General features: G+C 43.7%; 1 protein-coding gene across 1 annotated transcript in view; it reads right to left on the reverse strand.

Annotated features, from left to right (window-relative positions):
- Positions 1 to 21,871, reverse strand: part of NRK (Nik related kinase) — a 130,410-nt gene extending 108,539 nt beyond the window's left edge. The window contains exons 1-2 of the mRNA XM_050964468.1: positions 21,462 to 21,871; positions 14,451 to 14,516 (exon numbers count right to left, since the gene is read on the reverse strand). Coding sequence (XP_050820425.1) covers positions 14,451 to 14,516; positions 21,462 to 21,518 — 123 coding nt within the window. The 5' untranslated portion in view covers positions 21,519 to 21,871. The remainder of the gene's footprint in view (positions 1 to 14,450; positions 14,517 to 21,461) is intronic.
- Positions 21,872 to 22,206: the final 335 nt, after the last annotated feature.

Raw genomic sequence — 22,206 nt, forward strand, 5'->3', positions numbered from 1 at the left:
CGATACCTAATGTATGGATCCATATTGCCGGCATGGTTCTGCAGGTTAAGTATAGCACATATAAACTGCACGTATTTGGGCAAATTCTGGAGGCTGCTACACCAGTCTAAATCTGGAACAACTCCACTGAAGTAATGAATTTATAGTGCCTCAGAGTAGAATTTGGTCCCCGGAGCCCTGAGACACAAATATGTGGCAATCCCATATCTGATTATATAATTTGGCCAGCGGATGTGGAATGTTTGAAAGGATGCCTTTTCTAATGAATCTTTCATGTTAAGCTGAAAGGGGCAAATACTAAAGACGTAATTTTCTCCCAGGCTGCTTCTTTTATCATCCAGGTTTGTTACAAGTTACAATCATGGACAATCTGCTTAAATAATACATCTCAGAGTCCATTATCTGAATCAAATGCATATTTATTTTATAATGTTTTCATTATATATTTTAGCAGAATTATCCACAGGTTTAAAGCAAAAAGTAAAAAAAAGAGATTTAAGTAGACAAATGTACCGTAGCAGAAATAATTTGCAAATTGTTTATTCCCTATTTTTTTTAATGCTAGGAAGACTCCATCATAAAATTTAATTCAATAGACCAGAAGGTTCCTTAATTTCAATGGAATTAATTTCTTAAAAGCACACCAGACAAAGTTCTTTTTGTCCTTTTTCCTCATCCCAAAAGTTTGTTTTAATTATCAAAAAGGGACATACAAATATGCAAGAAATACTCACTGGAAATGTCACAGGAAAAATATGGAAAGCAAACTGAATAATAATAAATAATAATTAGAGCTAGTCAGGAAATGGAATATCTGATATTTTGAAATGGGCTTTTGTTCTGAATTGGAACAAAGCTGAAATAGCAAACTCTCTTACAGAATGGAAATTCCAAAAAAAAATTTGATTCAGAAACATTTGCTGCAAAACATCGTCTTGAACATTACATATAATTAAAATTATTATAATATACAAATTGAAGCAAAATGATAAAGTCAAAATGAAACTTCTTGGCATTATTGAAACAAAAAGAGAAAACCAAAATGATTTGTTTTGACTTCTTCTGCTGTCAAAAGTTTCATCAAAAAAAATCAACCTGTTTTCACAAAATATTTAGATGATGAAACTGCATTTTTACAGAAAACTATTCTGTCAAATTTTTTCCAATCAGCTCTAATAATAATGTTTCGTGCTTATCCCAGTTCCTTTTATGCAAGGATGTCAAAGAGTTCTACGAAAATGGGAAAGATTTATTATCTCCACCCTAATACATGGGATCAGAAAGGGTCGGATTTTTAGAAGATCTCCACTCCCACTTAGGTACCAAAATAAGTGACTAGATTTTCAGAATAACTCAGTCCATTGAAAGATGTGAAAATCTGGCCAGAAACAGCATGATGGGAGCTGGGGGATGCTTGGCACTTTTGAAAATCTGAACCTTATTTATGGGCCTACAGGGGAACAGAGATCTTCTGAAAACCTGGAATTTATAGGTTTAGTGACAGGAATTCAGCAGCAGAGCTAGGTACATTACGCGTATCGCCTCTGTACCAGTTCCCTGTTCTAACCATTAGATAATACTGCCTCATTTTAATCACAAAAATATATTATTTGTAGTGCAGTAGTACCTAAGCACCCCAGTCACAGACCAGGACTCTGTTTTGCTTTCACTGTACAATATAGCCCAGATTGTCACCTATGAGGGAAAAATCCATATAGGGGACCAGAAAGATCACAAGGTTTTCTGTCAAGCGCTTTCCCTGGATCACTCCATTCATCAGACCCAAGAAACTACTGGGGAATTAGGAAAAGGACCTTAAAAACTGTTGTTTTAAAAATACTGTGGGATTCTAAGCAGATTTCAAAATGTGTGGACAGGTAAACTGTGTATGCTTAAAGATTACAAGTGCATTTTAAAACCAAAATGAGCTGAAAATCAGTTATTCTTTTGCTTTCTTCCCAAGATCCACATTCAGAGTTCTGTGCAGTCCAGGAAGATGACTTTTGGCCAGCAGTTTGGGAACAGCCGAAAACCCAGAGCCGGCAAGTACAATTTTATCACTTCCTAGACAGTAAAATGTAAAGTGACTTACTGGACATTTCATAACAGCTGCAGAAGTGGCTGACCTGCTCCTGGGTTTATTGGCTGACTGAGGTGTTCAACCAGGGCTGGCAATAAAAAACGGCTTCCAAACTCAATTCCCTTGTAAATCCCACCAAAAGGCAGTGTTAGTGATTGCTTTGCCAGCCAGCCGGCCAGCCAGGTAGAGCCTGAAGAGGAGAGCAGAGTTCTGTGCTGGTCTGAGGGAGAGTCCTGCCACCTGCCTGCTTAGAAACTAGCATGAGGCAGGAGTCTGGGCCAAATTGTGCTCCTCCTCCTGGCTGGGCTGGGCAACAGGGCCACAAGGCTGAACCAGGGCACTAGCAGACACCCAGGAGGCAGGGCTTTGGCTCCTCCCCCACCCTGCTTAGCCACACCTCCACGGGGTCATGGAATATTGGCGTGTGCACTAGCCAGTCTTGCCTCAGCCTCCTCTTAGGTCGTGTGAACGACACCATTATATCTAGGCACCATGCAGGGGGACAAAGGAGGGAGGGCATTAGGGAAAGCAGCTCTCCGCAGTGCAGTCGTTACACTCAATTTCATAACATTATTTTTAGTGACATACGTGGTATTGTAGTGACCAAACAAATGGCCAATTGTTGCCTTTTTGTCAAGCCCCTCTACTTGCCCACCTCTCACCTCCTGCTACATAGTGTTTGGTTAGTATGCTGCTGGTGACTCTTACCTTAGGAATAATTAAGCGCCTATCAATGAACACCAGTTGTGGCAGGCAACTGCACTAGTACATAGATGCACTTGGACGGTGGGAGGAAGGGCTGATTCTCCACTGCCCTGCATCTTGTGCAGTTATTGGCACCTGTGCAAAATGGGTGCAAAATGCTGATTTGGAAAAATTTTGCACTCCCATTGCACTAGGGTAAATGACTACACAGGATATAAGGCAGCAGAGAGCCAGTGTAATTCAGGTGAAGATAACTCAAGTTAACTCCTCAGGGAAGACACAGTCTAAGACTGACTGAGCTGCAGATTGATTTTTCAATTCTCGACATTCCAATCATTTCCAACCAGGAGAAGCCACAGAGGACTGTAAGACTGCTCAGGTGTCATAGATTTTAAACCTAGGAGACAGTGGAGATCCCAGGTTTGACCAACAATCTAATTTGGCCTGTGAACCTCTATGATGGGGATAATGAAGGAGACAGAAAGAACTAGTGTGACTCCGAGACAGTCTAATTTGTAGAGGTGTGAGTACAGCTTTGTGAGTAACTGAGTCTTTTGATTCACTGGCATTTAAAAAATGGGGGTTTCAGGTTGAAGAAACGTTTAAATTTGAGCTTTTGATTGTTAAACATTTTAAAAATAAAACTATTCGGGGGAAAACTGAAATGTTTCACTTCGGCATTTTCTAAATGAAATGTTTTGATTTCTGAATTCAAAACAATTTTTTGTTTCAAAATTTCCTTTAATTTTAAGAGGGTTTTCTTGACCAAAACAACGTGGGCAAATTTGCCACAGATTTTGTTTGACAAAAATCTGCATTTTTCACCAAAATATAGGTTTTGTCGAAAAATTTTGCCCAGCTCAAGTGCTGAGCATTAGGGGACATGGGTACTCAGTCTTTTTAAAACCAGGCCTTTAAAGTGTACAAGCCAGACCCTCAGCTTATCTTGGTGTAGCTCAACTGAAGTCTATTGCAAACTTACGTGTACTTTCGGACAGCAACTATTATTGTCAATAGCTGCTGTCTTTATCTCTTTATGCTCTTTATCTCAGCCTGTACTTGGATATTATCCTTGCTCTGAAATCTGGTAGCAGGACTAAAGGGGTGACGAGTTCTTTCGTTGTCTACCCTGTAGGAAGGATAAGATGTTTGACAGAGGATCACTGATGCAGCTGAATGTGTTATTTAAACACTTGTACGGACTTGTATAAAAAGATTAAGGAAAGAAATGGAATATTAAGGTACTAGAAGAAAACAGGATAGAGAATTCTGTCTGCATTTACTACCAGTTCTCTTGCAGTGGTATCAGCAGCCACAGTTATCTGACTAAATCATGAGAGTAACACTGTGGTAAATCAGGCCCAAAGTTGAGACCACCAAACTCACTTGTCATATTCCCATGAGGTTTCGCTATTTTCAAGTCGCCATGCCCCTTGTTAGTTATTCATACTAAACTCATTCATTCGATTTTGAATTCTTTGGAACAAGAGTTTTCTTTTCCAGTTCCTGATTTGTATAGGCATGATGTGCTTCTTTCTACAGCACCGTATAAATACTAAATAACCATTATAATAAAACATGCAGCAATTCTGATGGAAAACCTATGGCTGTATTCTCAGATCAGATTATGAACTCTTTGGAGTAGGGACCATCTTTTAGCTCTGTATTTGTACAGCACCTAACACATGGGGGTCCTGGTCCATGAGTACCGCAATATAAATAAGTGGGTAAGGATTTGAGCACACACCTCCCAATCCTGCAAGGTGCTGATCATTCTGATCCCGATATAGCAAAGCACTTAAACCATAAGCACGTGCTTAACTTTAAGCACATGAGTAGCTCCATTAAGCACATGAGTACCTGATTTCAGTTGACTGAGTGCTCAGCACTTTGCATGATCAAGGTCTGCTCAAGATAATTACCCAGCCTCTTCCTCTAATGTCCAAAAGATAGCCAATGAATCAATACATTTTCTGCCTGTTTTCCCACTTGTAAATATTAGGCCTCATTCCCCACTGCCTTGCATCTTGTCCAGGGCAAGTGCAAAATGTTACCAGATCTATTTGCCGTCTGATTTTAAGTCGTTAGGGCTCATGTTTTTAAGCACGTTAAACCACATGGGCTAGAACCATTTTATTTTTTTTAAATGAAAGCTGAAATTCCTACTTACAAGACTCCAGGAGCTTTAAGAAACAAGAGTGAATAAAACAATACTTGTAATAAAATCATGAGACTTAGCAATACTGGGGTTCAGTCACTAAGGGAAGCTTCAGAGTACAAATCAGACTACTTGTGCCTCTAAATAACTTCTCCTGGCAAGTGCTCTGGTTTGTGTCTGCAATAGAACTGCAGGTGCAAACTGCTCTCCCCAAAGGGAGGGAGGGGCCTTTGAGAAATCTTGCCCTAAATGAGAAAGATACAGTAGAACTTGGCAATTAGTAATCAAGACACTTTCCACTGTGGCATGATCTGCAGATAAAAGTAAGAGTAACAAGTTTCTCTGGATTCTAACTGCTCCAGGAACATGTGAACCACACAGTAGCACATAGCCTGCCATTGCCTGTGACACTCTCTCAAAGTACAATGAAGCAGCAGCTATATAATATCTTTTTTCTTTTCTAAATAGGAAGAAAATGAAAGCACCAAATGTGGGAGAAGCCTCATGAATAGGGTGACCAGATGTCCCAATTTTATAGGGACAGTCCTGATATTTGGGGCTTTTTGTTATATAGGTTTCTATTACCCCCTCCACCATACACACCCTCTGTCTTGATTTTTCACACTTGCTCACCCTACTCATGAAGATTGTGTTTGGAGGGTACGTGTATGTGAACCTGCCTAGAGAGTAAACAGCAGAGAGGGTGAAACGCCTAGCAGTATGTGTGGCGTACATATTTTATTAAAATCATGTGTCTGTTGTTTTAAATCTGGAGTGCCATACTACAATCTTCTCACACAGAATTGTGATTCTCTAGCATATATACAACGATACCACAACAAACCCGTGGCCACCCACATTAGGACTTCATGGTTTTCCTTCAGCTGCTCACTGTAGCTTTTCAAACTTCATGGCAATAGCACAGATGGAACTCAGATCCTCTGGTTCCCAAAGCACACACCTCTACCACTGGAACTAAAGGATAATCTCCATTAGCTGCTAGCACTAAAGGGCTGATGACACACACTTGATCAAGTCTGACTGCATCCAATAGAGGACAGTGGTACACATACTGTACACCCTAGCCAATGGACTATAATATAAAAAGCTAGTAAGTGACAAGATAACAAACAAGGCCAACAGAACTCTTAAAAAACTCAAGCCTTTACAAAGAAAGGCAACATACAGAACAATATTGCAACCAACCGCTGCTGGGATCTGAAGTTATATTTTACCCTTATCTAGAAGCCCCTATTTGCCTTGCCTAAACCCCAGAGCCCTGGTGACTATAATTGGCCTGGAAAACATAAATGACCAAAAATAAGGAACTATGGTATTAAAATACACCGTGCCTATCTGATGTTTTAAAAAGAACTGTGATTATGACAAGCTCTGGGATAAAGGATTAACATTCCTCCAAGGAAGGCAGCCTAGCCCATCCAGCCCTCAGAGGCAGGTGGTTGAAAGATTTCAGCCCAGTCCTTGGGCCCGAGCATGTTCAATTTTTGTCTTTCAGTGAACATAATAGTAACATTTCTTAAATTTAGCCTTCAAATACATGCCTAAGGCACAACTATCAATTAAGGCTTTCAGCATAGTCCTCAGGCTTTCACACTTCACAATTTAGCAAGGCCATGTGATGCTTTGCATGCAATTCCAATTCTTCCCCGACAAATATACTATGTACAGTATCTGTGTGGTTCTTTCTGGATAATAGGCCTCAATTATTTTATTCAGCTATTTAATAAAATTAATTATGCAGAACTTAACAGACTTAATTGTTTAAGAGATGCCAAAAAGTCACATGTATTTTTCATGACAGCCCCTGCTGCTGTACTTTACTATTATAGTAGCTCATAACTCATGCCAACGTTGAAGAGTGGTTCAATTCCAAACAGCAGCTGTGTAAAAACAATACTTTCTTGCTCAGCAGATCTGCTCCTTGTATGTATTCAGAGTCACTCATGATCAGAATAGAGATAAAGGCAAGTTTTTATTGGTGTTTCGCTCCCATTTGTCCTGCAGAACCGACAAAGCCACAGGAGAGCGAGCTGGAGTCCATCATCCACAGAACTGTTGACTCTGGGTATGTCCATACTGCAGTTGGAAGAGTGATGGCAGCCTTTGTAGATTTACCCAAGCTAGCTTTAACCTAGCCATCTCGGGTTTCAATAGCAGTGAAGCAGCAGCAGGACTAGCTGGCCAGGTAATAGGCCAGTGTCCCAGGCAGGTTTGTACAGCTCATTCTGAAGCCCATGTTGCCACAGCATCACTACTATTGATACTCATGCTAGGTAGATTAAAGCTAGCTTGGGAATGTCTACATGACCTGCAGTCATGCCTGTGACAGGACAGTAAACCATACCCAGAGTATCAACCCATTTACTCATTTAGATTTAAGCAGCCAAAAAGGAACATCCATCCTAAGCTCTAGGAACCCTTGTGATCTATTAACTATGCAATCATTATCCACCAATGCCACACAAAACAGTGACAACCCTTCATAGGTGCCGACTCTGTGGGTGCTCTGGAATCCACTGGCCACAGCTGTTGGGCGGGGCCTCCAATCGGCTGCCGATCAGCTATTTGGCAGCTGGTTGGAGGTGCCTGGGGAAGGGCAGAGAGCAGCGGGCAGGCGGGGGCCTTAGGGAAGGGGGTGGATCGGGGGTGGGAAGAGGTGGAGTGAGGGAGGGGGTCTCAGGGTAGAGCAGCCATGGGGAAATATAAAAGTCAGTGCCTGTGCAACCCCTCCATAATTTACCACCAGCCTGCAAGCAGATATTCCAAAACAAGATCACCCTGAAGAGATTCACTCCCCAGCCCCTGGCCTCAGCCCTCCACAAATGCCTTCTCACAAGAAAGCCAACATTTCGGACCAAGATAGGGAAGTGAACATCAAAGTCAAAAGGCCCCATCAAAGGGGTCACACGGAAGACAATAAGGCTGCATGGGTGTCACGATGGCCTAATCTGGCCTACAACATCTATCGTGGTGGTGACGTGTGAGGCAGAAAGAACCCAGCTTGAGTCTCAGAGCCCACACTGAGCTTGTGGGATTGACTGTCACTTTTCAGAGCACACTTTAAAGTGTGGTTTTGGGCAGACGAGTGATTCTTTAAAACTGAAACCGATTGTACGTGCCCCACCTATCTGCTACCCAGTTTTTTCATGGTCACACCTGCTGGAAGAGTGCCACTGTGGCTAATGCTCAGGGCAGGAAGTCAGAAGACCTAGATTCTATTCATAGATCTCTGTTGCACACTCAGCCACCAACGAGGCTGACACTAAGACTTAAAGGCATAGTAAATAAAATAAATAGTATGTTTCATCCCAAACAATTCAAATGATATACATATAAATCCCTACTGAAATGGACCCTCATCTGGGGTGTAACATGGCTAGGGTTTAGCAGCTCACAGCAATACAACAGTTTAGGGGAAAAAGGGAAGAGCAGGTGATACCATGCAGGGTAATCCAGGTAGACAGATAACTAAGGCCCAGATTTTTAAAGTTATTTAAGCATTGCTGCACTCAGCATTGCAACGCCTCACTGATTTAGGAGCCAAATTCTCATCTTCAGAAGGTAGGATTTTGGCTCCTAAGTACCTAAATCCCTTCTGAAAATGAGAATTTGGCTCCTAAATCAGTTGGGCATTGCAACGCTGAACACAGCAACAACTAAATAGCTTCAAAAACCTGGGCCAGGACACTAAGAGTTCCTTGCGAAGAGTGACCACACGAGATCGGACCCTTGGCTTTACTACTCTTCTGCATGATGCCACCCACAACAGTACAACGTCCTGGACATCACTCAGCACTGATTCACAGGAAAGAGTGCCACATACTGCCTCTCCTACACCATGTCTGGGAGCAGCTACGTAAACCTTAGTAAGCTTCCAGGCAGCAGTACCAGGCTCAAACTTGCGAGATGAAAGCCTGAGGTCATGTGGTTGTAGATTTAGAAGGAACTGAAATCAGAGTGTCACACCGATGGCCTACAACATTCTCACTTCCTCCCTGGCAGTAATATTCATCCAAATGGCTGCATTCTCTGCTCCATCTGGGCAGCTGTATTGATCAGCAGCTGTTACAAATCCTCGCTGAAGCTATACAGCATCTCCCCTGGAGATCAAGCCAAGTGCACCCAAATAGCAGGTTTGCTTGTTAATAAATGAGTCAGTATATCAGGAATGACTATATCACCAATGGACTGAGTCACGCCTCCCCCACCCATACTAGCAGTTCTCAAACTTTGGGGCAGGCCTCCCAAAAGAGGCCTGGGAATATGTCAAGGGAGGTGCAAGAGCTGTGTGCTTTTTTTAAAGAGCTCTGGCTGTCAGCCCCAGGCGGCTGGGGCTCATGCAGACAGGTCATGCATACCAGGGAGGCATGTGAATCCCCCCCTTTTGGGGAGGTGAGCCCCTGGCTCTATCCCTTCTGCCCGAGGCCCCACCCCTAACCTTTCCACCCCTCTTCCCTGCCAGTCCCAACAGCCCACCACTGCGGCCAGAGGAGAGCCAGCCAAACTGCCCCAAACCACCAGGTGGCCTGCCCTAGCTGTGCTGGCCGACCTGAGCACCAGCCGGCCTGCCCTGAGCACAGGTCTGACCCCAAGTACCGAGCCGACCCATGGGTCAACCTGAGCTGCCCCTAGGCGCCAGCCTGCCTGAGCTGCATGCTGGCCCAAGCCATCCCAGACTGCCTCAAACCTCGAATTCCAGCCGCTGGCCTGAGCTGAGCCCCCACCGCCTTTGGGGGAGAGGGGAAGTGAGGCCAGGCCTCAGGACAGAGCATGGGCGAGGCCATGGCTTGGGTGATACCCACTGCCCATGAGGACAGTCGGAGCCCTGGCACCCAGGCTCGGGCTCTCCTCCCTCCCTATCCCTCATCTAGAGGTGGGGCTCTGGCTGTCAGCCCCTGGTGGCAGCAGCAGTGCAGAAGTAAGGGTGGCAATGGGGTGCTAAGTCTGCTGTTCACTTTTCACATTGCCATCTTTACCTCTGCACTGCTGCTGGCGCCATGCTGCCATCAGAGCTGAGAGGCAGTATATGTACTTGGGGTGGGGGAGGCGTAAATGACTACAGATACAAAGACGAAAGGGCCAATCAAATAAGTTTGAGAACCACTGCTATAGGCTAACCAGTGACATTTCTCTACTTGAGGGGTCAAAGTAACCAACCCCAGGAGGAGTGCTGAGCGGCTTTGCGTTGCAGGCTAGGACAATGACTTCCAAAGATGCAGGGACTCTTGGCCACGCTTTAAGGGGGTGCAGGATGGAATTCCCTCCACAGGGAACCAGCTCTGTTGGTTCGTGCAGAAGGGGTCCAGAAAAGGTGCCATTAACCTCACCTCCTCTTTGCATGCTTCGCAGAGGCTGGCACCACTCCCCCTGTCCTCCCTAAGTACAAGGGCTTTCCATTGTGCCAGTCAGCCCATGCACAAGGGAAGCGCCTTACAGCTCCCCAATCCCATGCACACCTGTGTGCAGGGACTGGAGACCATTGCTCCCTCTGTGTTTAAAACCTGAGGCAGCACAGTTGAAAGAAAGTTTATGTGACGTTAAATTTGCTGCGCTCGCTAACCATCATCACTGTTGCCAACTCTCCCCATTTTATCATGAGTCATGTGACATCTGTTCTTTCTTAATGCCTCTGCTCATGGAGTCACGTGATTTCATAAGAATCTCAGCTGTCATTCAAAAAACCCGAATCCAAACCTATGTTTCTAGCCATTATGGCTGAAGATAAAAGCATGAAAATGTGAAACCCAAAGCCTAAAAAAAAATTTAAAAGGAAAATAAAAAGAACCCCAAATATATCATTTTATAAAACTCTGATTATTTCTATGCCAAACTCATGATTTTGTGTGTCTGACTCATGATTTTTGAATGTTTGAGGTTGCCAATATTGGGATCTGCAAACCTGATCACCCCCATATGTTGTGTGAATACATACTTCTCTAGCTTTTATTCACTTAACGTATACAGATCCTACCATTAGAGCTGTTCTGTGCAGTTCTAATATTATTGTGGGCCAACTACATATGTAGACTGGTATTTCTGTTACAATCTTTGCATTATAGTGGCTTTATAACTTCAGCTTTAATTGGCAAAAAGCTGAAACTGGGTCTACAACATTCCAGTGATTAGATATCATTTTTTCCTCTCAGAAAGTCTGTTAAGCGGCTTTTTCTATGTAATGATGAACCTCTAATTTTGTTTTCACAGAGTTGCATGCTTTTTTAAAAAATACAGTATAACAATTCTGATTTTCTAGATCCAACTGCTCTGCTTAGCTCCTTTGGATACAGTTTGTTGAGCCTGAGTTGTGTTTTAGGTTGTTTATGTGTATATTTAGCTATTTTTGTATGTATGGAAGATATGCTGCCTTTTGAAGAATCAATACATGCTCCCAGGACACAATTAAGTATTTGGATAGCTGGGATTACTTTCTGACTAAAATATTTATGATCACAAACTAAAAAAAATGATGCCAGCATCCACTAACCCATCTCTATCAGTCCCAGCTAACTACAAATAAACAAATAATACACCAGAATAAAATATGTAAATACCATAACCCTGACCATAATCTTATTTCCATTACAGGTGGCCGCACCGTTTATTCTATGCATTTAACCCCCGGCTTTGCAAGTTGTCTGCAAAGAGATTGCATTTTAACAAATTTGTTTAAAATTCAAAAAAATTTCAATCAATGGCTTTTACAAACACATTTGAGCACAGGATTATGTGAAGACAGCTCAAACTGAGTATTCAGCTCATTACTTAATATTTGGAATTTGCTAGAAGCTTTCTGTCTGGTCACCTAAATCACATCATATTGTTTACGTTCCTTGACTGGATGACTTAACTTTACACTTCCGCCAAGAGCCACTTGTATTTCTTGATTAAACAGATTTTTGTCCATGGGCCCCAAATTCAGTGGTCAGAAATATTTATATGAAGGAAACATTAGTGGTAAGAATGTTCACAGACAGCCAAAAATTAAGTGATGCAAAATAGGCTGAATTGAAAGCAGCATTCTTGTTCAGTTTACTCACAAACAGGCCTTTAAAAAAAAAACCCTTGTATTGCTTTGCTATCTTAGCACTTGAAGGGCCAGATTCTGATCTCAGTTACATCAGGATCTGTCCCTAGCTTGCAGATCTGAAAAGCCCTAACAAATTATTAGAACAAAGTTGGTTTTATTGTCCTATTAACATTGGCCTTATTTAAATTCTTATGCTGCTGTGATTATTTTCCATTCCCAGATATCTAAACTGACCCATTTACTGTTTGGTCACTGGTTCTTGGAAGTGTTACCCAATCATATTCATCCTTGTACCATACATTCCCCCAAATACAAGGCTCTCCTTCATTCCCATGAACAAATGCCTCAGGCACTACCCTTAATTAGTATTATCAACATTTCTTACATGCTTTTGCACTTAGATTTTAACATTCAGCTAAACCATATGATCTCTCAAAACTTTTTCTTTTGCAGTAAATAAACTGAACTATGTTTTTCCTTCCTGTTTTTAGGGTGATTAAAGAACGGCTGATTAATTCCAACCCCAAAAAATCCTTAAATGAGTATCCAGATAGAAATAATTCTCTCTCTCTGTCATGCATGAGTTTATTTTAAATTATGAAGTGAAATGATGTAGCAGGCAGCAGCAATCTTCATTTTTGCAGACGGAAATTCTGTCCTCTGTAAAACCCATGCAACCCCACTGATTTCACAGGCCCTAAAAGTTTATTGGCTTCTGATTTGCCTACTGGAACTCTGAATTCTCTACTTTTGACTTCATAATCCTTGCCGCAGCCGTTGAGCTGCATTGTAACAAACAAGTGAGATTTAACAACTGCAGCAGATGGAAAGTTATGTCAAATGAAAATGTCAAATAAAAAAAATGCAGGATGGAAAGGCAAAAAAATACAGTATTTCAGCAGAACTGTCTCTACAGACAAAGTGTTCCAGGCTTTTCCATAAGGTATCTACGGATCTCAAAGGGAGACCAAAATGTGGAATCAGTTGTTTCTTATTAAACACTAACATACATTTGAGAATTATATATCTTGGGCATCTTGAGGAACGGTAAGTGCTATCCACGAAGGAGGTTCACAGCCTCTTCCTAGCGGAGACCCTCCCCCACACCTGACCCTCTCATTGCTATGGATGAGCTGAAGGAGAACCCAAGTCTCCATCACCAGATCCTGATACAATAGATATCCCCTCCCCGTGTCCATTTTTTCCATCTTTTCCTGCCTTCGATCCTTCTTCCTTTTCCTCGTTTTTTCTATTTCTCATTGTGTGTGTATTCATAGACAAATTAATTCCTTTTCTGGCTTGTTATTCTGTTGCGGCTTCCCTTCACTGTTCCCCGCTAACCAGAAGACTGGGAGAGTGGGAAAGTCCGCTGGTGGATGGACAGAGCAGGGTTACATATGCCCTCAAAGCTGAGTGAGTGCTGCAGGAGAAGAGAAGCCTACACTAGTGGGATACAGCCTGAGCCTGAATCCTCTATATGTGACCTTGTCCGGTGGCCAACTGCATTACACAGCAAGGAGCGGTGATAGATGAAAGTGGCTTCCAAAGAGTAGCCCATCACATTATCCACTGCAGTGGGAGCTTGTTTCTGGTGGCAGTTGTGGGAGATCCAAGGTTAAGGAGCTTTCTCACCTGCCCCTGTGCTCTCCTTGAACTAATCTTGTGCCATGCACCCTCCTCCATTTCCCTTCTCCAGATGGGAAACACTGATCTAAATTCCCTATATATTTTCTCTATTTCTCCTTTTCTGATCATTCCTAAAGAAGGCCTCGTGACTGAAAGACCCAAAATCCACTTCTTTGGACCAGCTGACACCAATTCCCATCTTAAGTCAAACTCCGTATTGCATTTTTTGCCCAGCATTGTACAGCATGTTCATGTTGTGCTTGGTGAATTATCCGTTGACATAACTAACTGATTGGTAGTTCTGCCCTAGTGTCCCAGCAATGAACTGTAGCAACAGGAAGAGTCAGATACTTGTCAGCCCTCCTGAAGAGCATGGCTAAGTAATTCACTCATGCCAGCTCCCTACAGCGCACGGCTATTTGTGTGAATATTTTTCTGTGTCCTCTCCCCCAAAGAAGGCACTCTACCGGATCCAGCAGTATACTAGTTATTTCTCATGTTAAAATGTTCTCACTGTATTTGCACTGTACCTGCAATCTATGAAAAATATTTTTAGAGTGAAAATGACAACAAGCTGGAGAGACCAGGGTGATGGAAATCAGTGTGAGGGCCACCATGGTAAACTGCCCACGAAAATGTGAAAGTGTCACTGGAGGAAAAAAAAAACAATTTCACAGCTGCCACTATTCAGGATCGGGCACAAACAGTTATGCAGAGAGACAAAGCAAGCTATTATTGTAACAACCACTCCCGCATCTTACATGTTTCCTGTTCTTTGCTATAGGGCAACAGTTATAGCAGGAAAGACATAGTAAATTAAAACAACATCAAACCTTATAGACTTGTCCATATGTCCCATTTCCAACTACTTGCACCAGTTCAAATATCCCTGCTGGATCCTGTAAAAAGTACAGTAAATACTGTTATTCATGGCAAAACGGTTACTTACTTTTCGAAGGGAGCACTACTGTTCACAAACAGAATGCAAAAAGTCCAACATGCTTTCTTGTAACAATTTATATTATAAATAGAATAATAAAACTAAATAGTAATACAATAATCATTAATAGTAAAATATGATGAACTTCTATTACAATTTTCATCCATGCCTCTAAAAACACTATATAAATCTTAGCCAATGAAAGTTCAAACACACCAATATCATACATAAATGCAGATGGGTAAACTGAAGTATATAGAAGTTACATGACGCCCATGGTCACATGAAAATTTAGTAGCAGGGGCAGGAATAGAACCAAGAACTCCCAAGTCTAACCACTGAGCCTATCCAGAGGATGCATTTGGACGTCTCTCTTCTGTCATGAAAAATTTGGGTTAGTGGTCTACAGAAAGAATGAACCAAAGTTACAAAAACATCCTATAACTCATTTTTGTTTGATTTAGACCTATCCTTACCAAAACAATCATAATATCAAGTCTACGTCTAAAATGCACACTGTCTCACTTCGCAAAGGTGGACTAGAAGATGCAGGGAATAAAGAGCTTTTTGTCTCAACATCATGGGTTTGAATCCAGATTTGATTGCCATTAACTACGACCAACTGCCACGTAACAGATGATCGAGGGCCTATGTGAAATAAGCTAGTACAATTCCTAGTCATTTAGCATCCACTCCATTAAAACCCACCCTTGTCCACAAGGATGAAGTTGAGATCTATCTTGTATCATTTCTCAAGTAGCAAGAGTACTCTGCAGAAGAGTATGGAAAAGTAAACATCTACTCCTGCAACTCAGCATGTTAAGAAATCTGTTGTTTCAGTTAAAACTCACTTGAGAGATTTATATAAAACCATTAAGAACTCAAGAGACCAGATTCTTGGTAGCTGACTGAGCAATTTATCACTCTAGTGCATTTCTTTGGAGGATATCATTGAGAAGTTTATATGAAATATTATTAATTCCGTGAATCCGTTTCTCACCATCTGTTTTAGCTATCTATCACGTTGGGTGATATCTTTGGGTACCACTGAGGGATGTGCTATAGAATCACATAATTCACTCAGAAGTCCAGTTTCTGTGACGCTGGCTGGAAAAGGCCGTCATTTATCACAGAAAAAAAATGATTATCTGGTTGAAGATTATTTGTTGAGTAATTTTTTTTTTTTGGCACAGAAACTGTCCACCTAGGGACTGATCCAACACATTTTGCTTGGGCAAATCCCCCCCTGAAATAAACAAGAGTTTTCTACATCAACAAAACCGGACCAGGCTTTTTGTCAGCAGAATGTCCTGATGAGCATGCAATAGATTTCATCGTGAGAACAATGTAGAGACTTCTACAATTGCATTACTGCGCAGTTATTCCAAAGTCAAATAGCTCCGGAAGTTGCAAAAGCACAAGTCCTCCTTATAGCCATGAACGTCTATTTTTATCTTGCTTGGATTCTCTGTGTTCCCTGACAGTAAATCTGAACGCACTCATCTTCTATCCTTTGTAGTTAGATGATTTTTAATTGTGTCCTTCCCAGATCTCCAACTGTCTGTAGATTTGTTCTGTTTAACTAACAAGATGGAACCAGCTCAGACTGACTTTTCACTTATGCACATGCTTGAGTGAAAGGTACAAGGAAATATATTGAAATTAGCAGAGAAATTACACATTAGACGCTATGGCACAGTTTGAGTTTATCCTTTCTTGATTTCGGTATCGATTCTGCAATTTCTTACGCATACCAAAATCAGTGGAACTATTCATGTGCAAAAAGTTAGGAAAGCACATAAAAGACTTTGCAGAAGCGGAGCCCTTGTATGGTGCTTTGTTTCCATTGGTCTGGGATCTAATTAGCTGTGCTCTTTCTTTCAATTATGTTAGAGCCAGCACTAAGCCGAAAATCAAATTAAGCCAAGGTCAAAGTCAGGAGCAAAGAATGGGTGTGGCAGCTATAGGCAGGCCACACTGTTGCCTGGACACTTCCTGGAACACCCCTTGGGTTTATATAGGACAGGGAGCCAATCAGGAGCCATGAAGCTGGTACCTGTCAGACCCCTTGAGGCGGGACTTCCCATGGTCCATGCCCACAGTGGGTCATGGGCAGCTGAGCAGCAAATTGGTTACAGCAGCGGCTGACTGGCAACATGGAGATGCCAACAGCCTGGCAGCTCTGCAGGCCTGAGTTCTAGACTCGTGGGGCCTTACAGTAGGACAGCATAAGCGCTACCCGCAGTGCTGAGCTGTGGTTGCTAGGCAGTCCAATCAAATGTTCAGACACCCTCCTTGGAATTCTTCCACATTAGAGCATCTTTGTGGAATGTGCACTATAGCAGTGTTTCTTCCATGCAGCCAGCAGGGGCTTTTCTTGCAGCCATAGCCTCCTGGGAGGTGGTGGTGGGAGAGAAACAGTGGCTCTTCCCCCAGAGTACCCAGCAGTGTTTGGGACCTGCTCCTCTCCTCCCCCGGAGACCCAAAAAGCTGCAGGAGCAGGCGGCTAGCGAATTCCCCACTTTTCTGGGGGCGGTAAGGTCGGGCTTCAGCCCTGGGGTGGCAGGCTCCAGCCACGGGGCTTTGGGCTCCGTTCCCCAGCCATGCAGCGGCGGGCTCTGGCCCTGAGCTCACCCGCCATACCCCCCCCCAACACTGGCCCCCAGTGCCCCATCGCCCCCGGCCTCCACTGCCTTCCTACCCATCTCCCCATTCAGAACTTAATTTGTCCCCAGGTTTGCCTAGGCTGAGTAAATCTGCTGTGAAAAGTCATATTTGTTGGTATACTAATATCACTTTTCACAGCAGGCTTAATAGCTAGCAAGTCTTTAAAGACAAGCAACCAAAAAAGCAAAAGACACAAGAAAAAAAGACAGCAAAGAGTCCTGTGGCACCTTAGAGGCTAATGGACGTATTGGAGCATAAGCTTTTGTGGGTGAATACCCACTTCGTCGGATGCATTACAGATTCAGACTAACATGGCTACCTCTCTGATACAAGGAAAAAAAGACAACATGGAAGCACCTTATTTGTGTTTCTATTCTGTTTAGGTCCAGTAAAGAATAGAGACAACTGTACATTATTTCTATTATTAAGTCTGACCAAAAAAAACAAAAAACCAACCCTACATAAGTAAATTACAATGATTTGGGCATGTCTATGTGCATATTTATTTGTTTTCCCCAAAGTTAATTAAGTATTTTAGGAAAAATTGACAGAGCGGCACCAACAAGTGTTGGTGGCTGCACTCTGAGGCCACCAAAAATGTTGTGTGAACTCCTGCACAATATAGAGTCCTAGAGCAATTGCCCTACCCATGGCTCTCTCTCTGGAAGATGGTAGGGATAAATTAGCAGTTGTGAATGGCACACAACAATGTGGATGAAAAGAAGTTTAATTCTCAGTAAGTTCATGCACCCAACACCTTAATGGTAAAATTAGCTCTGTCTATAATAGGGTGAGAGGAAAGAAGTTCTCTGTTTATGCAAATATAACCTATGCAGGGTTTATCTGCCTCAAAACGATCTTTATCAACCCATTTGGCCTACTACCCCCCACCCTTTCCAGATCTGTTTGTGAAAGTGTTGAGCACATTAGGAAAAACCTACTCAGCTAGCTACTGGCTTCCACCATTTAACTGAATTCCAACAGCAGATCAGACATAGCAAAAAACCCTACCACCTTTAGTAGCCAATTCAAATTTCATGTCTCAAGTCTCCAAAGAAATGACTGTAGCCAATATGCTTGACCATCTCTCTTCTTTTAATCAATGCACAGTATTAAACCAGGCCTTGCTGGTGTCACAAATGCTGGGATCTGTGTACTGTCCTTGTCTGGTTGGACATGAACACTACATCCTCAGCTGGCACATTACGGTTAAGTCCTCACACTGGGCCAGCTTCTTAATTATCTCAAAGGTAGGAATCATCTTTGATGTAGTGCTTCCTCTCAGCGAACATTTTAAAACTCCGCAACCCGTATAACCCTTCACCACCTACCCACTGCCAAGTTGCTACATTTCCTTTGACCAATGCCAAAATTCTGACCCAAACATTCATCACTTTGAGGTTAATTACTGTAATGCCCTGTACCATATGCTGGTCTTATTGCTTTCTTTTATCATCTGCAGAGTGTTCAAAAGGCAACAGCAAGACTGCTGACCTGGATGCCACCTGGGCAACATATTACCCATCTACAGGGTGGCATGCCAAATGCTGCACACAACAGGATACCAACTGAAATACACTTTTCATGGCTTCTGCAGCCAGGCAAAGGAAAAGAGTTTGCAGCTCTGATTTTTCTACTGGGCCTCCGTCCCTCTTTACAGGAACAAAAAAATCAAAAGGCATTTTAGCCCTCTGGTTGCCCTTATGAAACAAGCAACTCTGGGAGGTTGGTAACATAAATTTACACCGTTAGATCACCAGGGCAGCATGGGGTAATAACCTGGTTTAGAAGCCAAAGAGCAGCAGAACTCCACCCTGATGCTCCCTAAACTTTTGGAATGTATGGGCCAGACCACCCCTTCCCATGGGAGGAGGGGACCCGGGAGGAGGACATCTCTGTGAGGATCCCCTCATACCATCCCACTGGAGGGGGTGGGGCTAACACACAGGGAACTAATGTCATCTGCCCCAAGGCCATGTGCCTCTACACTGGTTCTGCCCTCAATCGGCTGCCTCCCTCACAACAATGCGATAGCTTTGGCCATGGCTGACTTAGGGAGAGGGCTTTGCAAAATAGGCACTATGACCCCAGATCAAATTTGTTTTCCCCTTCACTCATAATTTCCATAGTGCTGGAAATTTGCTGGCCTCAGCCTGCCTTCACTCTTGTCTCCTGCATGGGCCCAAGACTGCAGCCTCTGCTGGGTCTGGGGAGTGGGGACCATGCTGTGGAGGTAGCTGAACACTGTCTTACATGTGGATCAAGGGGGCACTTTGGGACTCTTTAGTGTTTCCCTATTGAGGTCTAGACCTGCAGTATTCAGGATCTCTGGGGTAAAACCCTGTGGGAGATTTGCTGGCTTTGACACTGAAAATCAGCAGGCTGCTTTACAAAGCTATTCTCCTTCCTGCTCACATAGGATTCTTACTTCTTTAACAAGATAAGACGCATCCACTTAACTTCATCACTTTGTCTTACTCGTACAAGCGTAGCTACGTTTCAGGTTGAATTCTGGCTTTCCTGGCCATGACCGGGTCAGTGGGTCCTGTGCCATCATTGCAATCCCTATGATACTGCAGGCCTTTTATTCTTCCCGCCTTTGTGTTTGGAACCCCTGCCATATGATTTCTGTGCAGGGTTTTCCAAACCCTCTTTTTAAGTCATTTTTAGAAAATATCTTGCTTTGGTTTCCCTGTTTGAGGTTGAAAGCACTTCACCACAGTTTTACTAGTTTTTTCCCCTCCCTGGATTGGAAGAGTGGATTAGAAGAATAGCTGTGGCTGGACTGGCATGATATTTCCACTCATCTTTTTAAAAATCTAAGCTGGCCACCTAAGTTGCAACCGTGTTAACTCTTTGTGGGCATGAAATATGATCAGGATCGTTTTTAAGGAGACAGAACTGGTTTACATCAAAACCCTGGAAGTTGCAAGAGCAGGCACGATGCTAGTACTTATTATCAGCCATATTCAGGTCAGCTTTGTTGGCTTTGCAAAAATAGGACACATACTCCTCATCATAGGGGCCCTATTTGCCACACTCACCTTCTCCCCACACCTTTGCAGGATTAAAGTAATTCTAATTGAAATGAATGTGAGTTAGTTACTGGGGAAGGGGACAGTGATGAGATTGAAATAAAATAAAATACCATCTCTGGCCCCTAAAATCCTGTTTATTTTAAGCCTGTGAGTTGACTTGACTACAGTTATTGCAGCAGCAAGGTGAGGAGCATTAAGTCCTACATGGTGTGTATGTGAGTACGTGGGGCTAAATTCTCTGCGGGTGGAACTTGGCACAGCTTCATTGACTTCAATAGAGTTTCACCCATTTGCACCACCAGAACATGTGGCCCTTGGTGTGCATTTTAGAGATATTTACACAGATGGGGTGAAATCCTGTTTATCTTACTCTGCAAGGAGTCCAGTCCCCCTAAAGGTCAGCCATGCAAGGAAGACTGGGCCCACAGTTTGCACAGCCCAGGACATCTTTACATAGCTTTAAGCAGCTTGCAGGCAACCCAAATAGTGACACCTACCTTTAAAAGATCAGGCATCAGCTATTTTGTCCTTAAAGGTGCACCGCACAGACTCCACCTAGCTGCTCCTTTTGCAATAGTCAGCAGTGACTTGTACTTATCAGGGAAAAAAATTGTCTCCCAACTAAACCTAAAACTCTGTAAGGCTGGGAATCCTTTGCCAATCCCATCTTAAAACCAGATGCTGTAAAATCAAGGATCTGCCAGAATAATATAGAGGAAGAAAACACATTGGGTGGGTGAAGGCAGCAGCCAAGAGAGGCTGAAAATCGCTTTCTTAACACCTCAGTTCTGACACTGAAGCGCACCATTACCCTGCCCAGAAAAACAACAGCACCAGCAATGACTGAAGCAGCCTTGAGGCTTCTCATCCAGAGAGGAGGAGGAGGAAACATCCGCGCAGAAGGCAGCAAGCTGAAACCAGAAGCAACAGGCGTCTGGGCACGAGCAAGCCTTGGGTCGGCTCCTGGCTCTGCGAATGCAGGGGCATGGACCCGGCTGGGCGAGAAAAGCCCAGCTAAGCACGGCTCGCTTCAGGTCACACTGGCTAGGGATGGACCGGGTCAGCCAAAGCAGACGTGCATTGGCTCAACCCAGGTTAGATGACCCCAGCCAGGCTCAGATGGCTCCAGCCCGGCCAGATCTGCATGAGCTCCGCTCCCCCATGCCCCAGCCCTGGCTAAAGCCAGAGGTGCCACTTACCCTGAGCGCAGCCAGGTCGATGTTGTCCAAGCTCTTAGCCGTGTAGTCCCGAGCCATGATCCGAGGTCCCGGGAAACTTCACCCGCTGAAGTCAGTGGCTGTGCAGGAGAAGCCCCGCTGGTGCAGACGTTTCTCTCTGCGGGGTGAGGGGCGCTGCACGAGCGGAGTGGAGGTAATTTATTGATTTTTGCAGAGCTAAAGGTCTCGATCTAGCTCAGCCCTTGTCAGCGGGTCCATCCATGGCTGCGAGCTGTCTGTCTGTGTGACAAACACAGGAAGCTTGACATGCAAGCAGCAGGCACCGCCGGGAAATCCTCCCCAGTCAGAGGGCGAGGAAACAGCCCCGGAGCCGAGTTTCTTTGAAGAAAAACAACTTTTGCAGAGACATTTCCTCGGGAAAGTTTGCAAGGAAGTGACGTGCCCGAGGGGGTTTGGATGCAGCAGCTGCGGCCGGAGCGGATCAGGACTGGGGAGGGAGGGGCAGGGAATTGATTAGGGGAAAAGGTAACGAACTGGAGCTGGCAGACCCAGGCTAGCTGCTCCCAGTGCCACCAAGCCCCTCCGGAGCCCGAGGCAAAACGCGGCAGCTGGATCGAGCCCGCAACGTCTCCACTTAGGCATTAGACTACGGGGAACATTAGGCTGGACCCAGCAGGTGTCAGACCCAGCAGATCCCGGGTCAGCTGTTTGCTCTGAGTTTCTCCAGAGTCAGCCAATGTCTGTTTGCTGGAGAAGCTCTTCTGCT

The sequence above is a fragment of the Gopherus flavomarginatus genome, chromosome 8 (genome assembly GCF_025201925.1).
Source record: "Gopherus flavomarginatus isolate rGopFla2 chromosome 8, rGopFla2.mat.asm, whole genome shotgun sequence".
In the NCBI taxonomy this organism is placed as follows: domain Eukaryota; kingdom Metazoa; phylum Chordata; order Testudines; family Testudinidae; genus Gopherus; species Gopherus flavomarginatus.